Genomic DNA, 5,309 nt, shown 5'->3' on the forward strand with positions numbered 1-5,309 from the left:
GTCTTGTCCTTTATATAACAACAAACTAAATATAACTATTTACACATAAGATAATTGGTGTTGGCAGTCTAAAAATAACACTGGTATGATCCAAAGCACTATCATAGTGGTTACTTCATTATATAAAAAATGCAAATCTTGTTAGCAGGTCCTCAACCCAAGCACAAGCTCTACACTTCACCACAACGGTAATCTCCAAAAAACACTAACATATCAAAAACGTTTACATAATAGAATATTAAACAGTAAGACGTCTCTCCATATTCTCATCTTTCAAAAAAATGCATAAAATAACACTTTTTCAACATTTACTCTCCCACTTCAGCCCGGTGCAAAGCATGATGGGAAGTGAAAGTCCTGTTTGATTGGGTTACTTGACTGAAACGTTATTTCAAAATGAAAACATCAAGTGAGTTCTAGAAACCATTTCAAGCCAATTTAACATGAAGCAATCACATTTGAACCAGAAACAATGGTGATAAATCAAAATTATATATATATATATATATATATATATATATATATATATATATATATATATATATATATATATATATATATATATATATATATATATATATGAGAAATACATGTGTCTTGTTTGAAACACAACGTTAATCTGAAGTTAAACCTGCCTCCTGGTAGGTTTAATTTAAACCTCAATTTAGTCCTGGAGTAGCTCTAGTCTTCTTCCAGGAAATCATCTTATTAAACTCTGGACTAGTCTAGGACTATTTTAAACCATGACAGAGAAAGCAGATTTCTGTTAATCTGGTTTAAAGGGCCATTTTATTCTAGGACTAGGCTAAATCTCTGTCTGGGAAACCACCCCTATATGTTTGCCTGTCCTGGAACACTTTAAGATGATTTTGTAATGTGAGGCTAACTTAGCTAACTTAACAAATCTTTATCTTGCATGTGCTGTGCAGTGTAGGAGGGCAGTTGTCATGAAACTGAAATGTCCTGCAATGTGACATGCTATACTTCATTTGAAATGATTTAAAACAGCTGCAGAATTTTTTTATATATATATATTTATGCAGCTTTATGACTTTGTAATATTGAGAATACATTATATATATATGTGCTTAGCTCATTTTCAATACAACAGAATCATTTGAAATGAACTAGGGAAGTCAGAAAGATCGTGTTACCCATTTCCAAATGCTTCCAAGCAGATTACTGTCATCTACTGGACATGTAGTTACAGTACACAGCTTTTAGCGATGAGCTAATTCTAACTCAATCAAAGCATAATTCAAGATTATCATGAGGGTCCATTAAACTAGGCCCATTGCAGTAATGATGGTGTAATTCAAGTCATTACGGAGTCAGGCACTCCTTCCAGGGCCACCAATGTTAAAAGCAAAATGTCCATGCCAGATCACTGTGCTTGTAGTTCAGGGTTCAGCAAAATGAAGGCTCTCCTGAAGGTTCAAATTTGAATCAAGTGATAAAAAGATTTTTGGGCATACTAAAAGAAAGTCATAGTTACAGGGGGAGAGAACAAATGCTACACTATACCACAAAAGCAAGTAAATATCCTATGAAATAATATATATCATGAAATTAAATATTATATATGAAGTATTTTGTACTATTTAATGTGAATGTTCTCATTGCACTCTGTATTAGTCCATCATCTTTCTTCTTACTCTGTGTTTACACACTGCAAACAGTCTAGACATGGTGCAAGTCTCATTTCTCTCATTGTTCCTGAATAGCAAAATAGTCAGAGGTTCTATTTATTTATTTTTTTTAATTAGCACCACTTAGTTTCAAAAACTAAAACTGAACAGACCATAATCTTTCGTGAATCTTTTATGAGAGAGCTAAAATTTAAGCCATCTTAAAATGTTACAGTTTAAATATGATAACACTTACATTGTTTTTTGGAAATTGAAACAGCAGTATCTGCCATTCTCAAAAAATATTGTTGCATTTAAACTAAATTACTGTAAAGTGCTATTACAAGGCTTTTTGTGCATGGTTTTACAATTTGAGTGCAATATAGTCTAAAAAGAGATCAGAATTATTATTTTTAATTTCAAAAATTACCTCTATAATCAAGTTGAACAGAAACAGCATGCATGCGATTATAGCTCCAACTAAAATATATGATTCTTAATATTCAAAATCTCAATATTTTATTGCATTAACGTTCAGTTTTTTTATTATATTTTGATGGTCATCCAGACTTTGGTAGACAACAAGACCTGTGTAAGCTTAATAAAGTTTATTCAGTTTGGTTAGTCTTTGAAATACATCAATAAACGTATATACTATTTTTAATATGAAATGAGAGATGCATTATAAAAAATTTGTGCAGACAGTAGTTATACAGTAAAGACATGGCAACAAAACAAGCTTGCATCACATGCACAATACATGAAAAACTTCATTTTAAATTGCTCATATATGGCATACAATACTAAGTTCAATATATATTTGTCAAATACTTTATGGGTATATCATTAAATCTCTCTGTCTCTCTATCTCACACACACACAAACACACACACACACAAAGGTTTGTTTTGCCATCTTAGTGAGGACACTGCACAGACTTCCATTGATTTTATATCAGGTCAATGATATTTTCTATCACCTAACCCAATCCCTACTCCTAAACCTACCCATCACAGAAACATGTGCAAAACACTAGATTTAAATAAAAACATCTTTCGATGTTAATTAGCACACACACACACACACACACACACACACGTTTACTAAGTAGGGACATTTCATTGACTTCTGTTGTTTTTGTATAATGCCATTTATAAATACTATAAGCTAATCCTAACAGAAAACCTTCTGCATTTTTACAATAAAACACAAACTTTATTAGGTGTCCAAGCATGGAGTGCTGGAACCCTACCTTATTTTAAAAATGAGAACTTCCCCATAATAATTTTTCTGTCAGATTTAGCTCACTTCTGGGTACAAATTTGTCTCCAAATATGGTTAAGTAGGTATACACCCACATATGTAAATAATAATTCTGCATTAAGCATTTCCCCATAAAAGCAAGGCAGTGTTTTAATTTAAAGCTACAAACTAATGGAATAGCTTTTGGTCCAGTTTCTTCAGGTTGACGTGTCTCACTTTTATTTATGATGACATAAATTCTACATGAGACACTTTGTAAAGTCCTCCATTAGAAAAAGTGCTTCATGTATGTTATATTGTTATACTTCCGCATCAGAGAAGGACTTGCTCCCGTTCTCTTTGTTGCGAATGGTGGGCATTGAATTTGTGCAGGTATTTGTGCGTGAAACTTCCTCTGTGAAAGCGGTTTCCAAAACCTTCAGGATTGACTTGCGCACCTTGTCTTTAAAGTCTTGTCCCATGAAAACATACAACAATGGGTTCAGGCAGCTGTTTAGGAAAGCCAAACTGGTCGCAATGGGAATTCCAACAGTGGTTACATATTGCAGGGTGGTGCTGAATTTAGTTCCCATGTGGTTTACCATCTCAATAAGCACCAGGATATGGTACGGAGACCAACACAGGAAGAAGGCAGTGATCACAGCAGCAATGATCTTGAAGGGACGTCCAGTTCGGCCAGACATTGAACGGTTTCTTTGGAGACGATGGATGATGACCGCATAGCAGGAAACGATGATCACAAATGGCACCACAAAGCCAATGAGGAAACGAGTAATGATCATGGCACGATGCCGTAGAGTACGGAGCGCCACCACCGCTGGTGTCTCATAGTCATCGGATAATGCAAAGTTGTTGAAGCAGTTGATAATGTTTGGGCTGCTGTGGTCGGGTGCGGTGTCCTTGAAGACAAAGTAGGGTGAGCTCAACACCAGGGCAAATAACCAAACTCCAAAGCTCACCACAGAAGCGCGGCTCACATTTCGATGATTCTGTGCCCAGATCGGACGCACCACAGACACACAGCGGTCAACACTGATCACAACCAGGATGTACACACTGGCAAACATGTTGAGGAAACTGAGAGTGCTGTTGAATTTACACATGAACTGGCCAAAAGGCCAGTGGAAGCCCATAGCCGTATAAGCCACACTGAGCGGGAGGAAGGCAGTGAAGAGGAAATCTGCCACAGCGAGGTTCAAAAACCAGACCGTGTTGACCGTCCTTTTCATTTTAAATCCAGTTACCCAAATCACAATGCCGTTGCCCACCACTCCAAGTACAAAAGCCAGACTGTAGACTATGAGTGACATGATGTTAAGAGATTTCGCAAGCTCCGTATTCTCATCATATTCATAATACTCATATTCATACTCAGATGAGTTGTGATTGAGAGGGCTCACTGTGAAATTGGATTGATCCATCATTCTACCCTCAAACCTGGGTTGAAAGAACAAATACAGTATTTAGTAAATAATTGTAAGCCATCAGCTGCATCTGTTAAGGAATGGAATAGACTACCTAACGTGTTATTCTGCTTTTGTCCACTGGAGGCCAGAATTTGAGAAGTAAAGAAAGGCTATACAGAACATCATCTGAAAGCACTTTCTCTACTCTGCCTTCTCAGCCATGTTACAATTTTTCTTGGGAATTCTCCAACATTTAAATCTAAAATATATTAAAATGCCTGAATTTTAGTGTTAAAGATGGTAAAGATGTGACAACTGTCTTCACAATGCATTAACTGAGAGTTCATTCAGAATGTCAATTAGCTCATTCTTTGGCCAGCATAACAGACATCAAGGGAGTGTTGTTTTTGCATGACAGTTTTCATTTAAGAACATAAGATAAACAAATCAAATAATGTTAGGTAGGCTAAGAAGGCAAATATCCGATTATATGAGGGAAAAAACTAAAACTGATTCATGAAGAATGAAAAAAAAAATGATTCCCTGATAAACTGTCTCCAAAAATGCTGCAAAATGTATATAGACTAGACTTATTAGTCATATAAGTACACTGTTAAAAAATATATTAGACTTACACGGTTATATGAACAATGCAAACGATAGCCTACACTTTTTTTTTTATTTATCTCAGCTGTAACAGACATTATAACTATAGAAAGATGAGATTAAATGACTCCTAAAAGTTACATTTCACAATAAGATAATCATATTAAAGCGTGATGCTTACCTAGATTTGCCTTATAAATGCCTTCCACAAAATTATAAAGAAATAGCTCACACCTGTGACTCGCGAGAGCAAAACTGCAATAATCTCTCTTGTTTCTTGTCGGGAAACTCAATCCCAGTTTGAGGTGACGTCACATAAACACCGCCTCGTTTTATTCAGTTGCTGTTGTTGCTACTCCTTAATTTATCTCGGTTTTATAGTATTTTTCTCGTAGGTTTGACCAAA

The 5,309-nt window shown here is 35.4% G+C and overlaps 1 protein-coding gene across 1 annotated transcript; it reads right to left on the reverse strand.

The window, feature by feature from the left end:
• Positions 1-2,223: 2,223 nt before the first annotated feature.
• On the reverse strand, positions 2,224-5,309 carry fpr1 (formyl peptide receptor 1). Its single transcript, XM_067395500.1, has 2 exons — positions 5,085-5,309; positions 2,224-4,328 (listed from the first exon to the last, which is right to left on the reverse strand). Exon 2 carries the CDS (start codon positions 4,313-4,315, stop codon positions 3,191-3,193), a length of 1,125 nt encoding a protein of 374 aa, XP_067251601.1. The 5' UTR covers positions 4,316-4,328; positions 5,085-5,309; the 3' UTR covers positions 2,224-3,190.

This window comes from Chanodichthys erythropterus, chromosome 2 (assembly GCF_024489055.1).
Source record: "Chanodichthys erythropterus isolate Z2021 chromosome 2, ASM2448905v1, whole genome shotgun sequence".
Lineage (NCBI taxonomy): Eukaryota > Metazoa > Chordata > Actinopteri > Cypriniformes > Xenocyprididae > Chanodichthys > Chanodichthys erythropterus.